At 37.8% G+C, this 490-nt stretch overlaps 1 protein-coding gene across 1 annotated transcript; it reads right to left on the bottom strand.

Moving 5' to 3' along the window:
• Positions 1–18: 18 nt before the first annotated feature.
• LOC105461282 (moesin/ezrin/radixin homolog 2-like) lies at positions 19–465 on the bottom strand. Its single transcript, XM_011707773.1, has 2 exons — positions 308–465; positions 19–208 (listed from the first exon to the last, which is right to left on the bottom strand). Exons 1-2 carry the CDS (start codon positions 392–394, stop codon positions 32–34), a joined length of 264 nt encoding a protein of 87 aa, XP_011706075.1. The 5' UTR covers positions 395–465; the 3' UTR covers positions 19–31.
• Between the last annotated feature and the right edge of the window lie 25 nt (positions 466–490).

A 490-nucleotide genomic window follows, 5' to 3' on the forward strand; every position in this document is an offset into this window, starting at 1 on the left:
AATTAATTACTAATATCCAGCTTATTTAGATCTATTCCAATAAATATCTAAATACCGAACAAACGAATAGCAAATTACCTTTTTTGTCTAATTTTAACCAAGAAATAAAGCCTTTTGCATCTTCGTATTGAAGTCCAAAATACCATGTTTCTCTCAGTCCTATCGTGCGGCACACCAGGTCAAACAAGTCTCTGCCTGTCGATCTCCACTGTGCCACAGGAAATTTGTCAGCTTGCGAGATATATCATCAGTGCAACAAGATACATAATAACAATTCAACAAAAGATCGTGACACTTATCTACTAACCTCTAAATTAAATTCGAGTTCTGCATCCAAAGTGCAGACTTTGACGGGAAAAGATCTCCCAGACTTTTTTCTCCTGAATGGTGACATTTTATTTCTTGCTGTGTCTATTCAGCATCACGAAAGACATACTGTCGATCGCTATCGTGAAGGCACTCGATCGTATGCCGTCTTCTGCTTGAAAAG

This window comes from Wasmannia auropunctata, unplaced genomic scaffold (assembly GCF_000956235.1).
Source record: "Wasmannia auropunctata unplaced genomic scaffold, wasmannia.A_1.0 LD295693.1, whole genome shotgun sequence".
Classification (NCBI taxonomy): domain Eukaryota; kingdom Metazoa; phylum Arthropoda; class Insecta; order Hymenoptera; family Formicidae; genus Wasmannia; species Wasmannia auropunctata.

Coding starts and splice junctions, on each gene's coding strand:
- LOC105461282 (XM_011707773.1), bottom strand. CDS start 394: ATGTCACCATTCAGGAGAAAAAAGTCTGGGAGATCTTTTCCCGTCAAA. Junction 209..307: donor AACTCGAATTTAATTTAGAG/GTTAGTAGATAA, acceptor CCTGTGGCACAG/TGGAGATCGACAGGCAGAGA.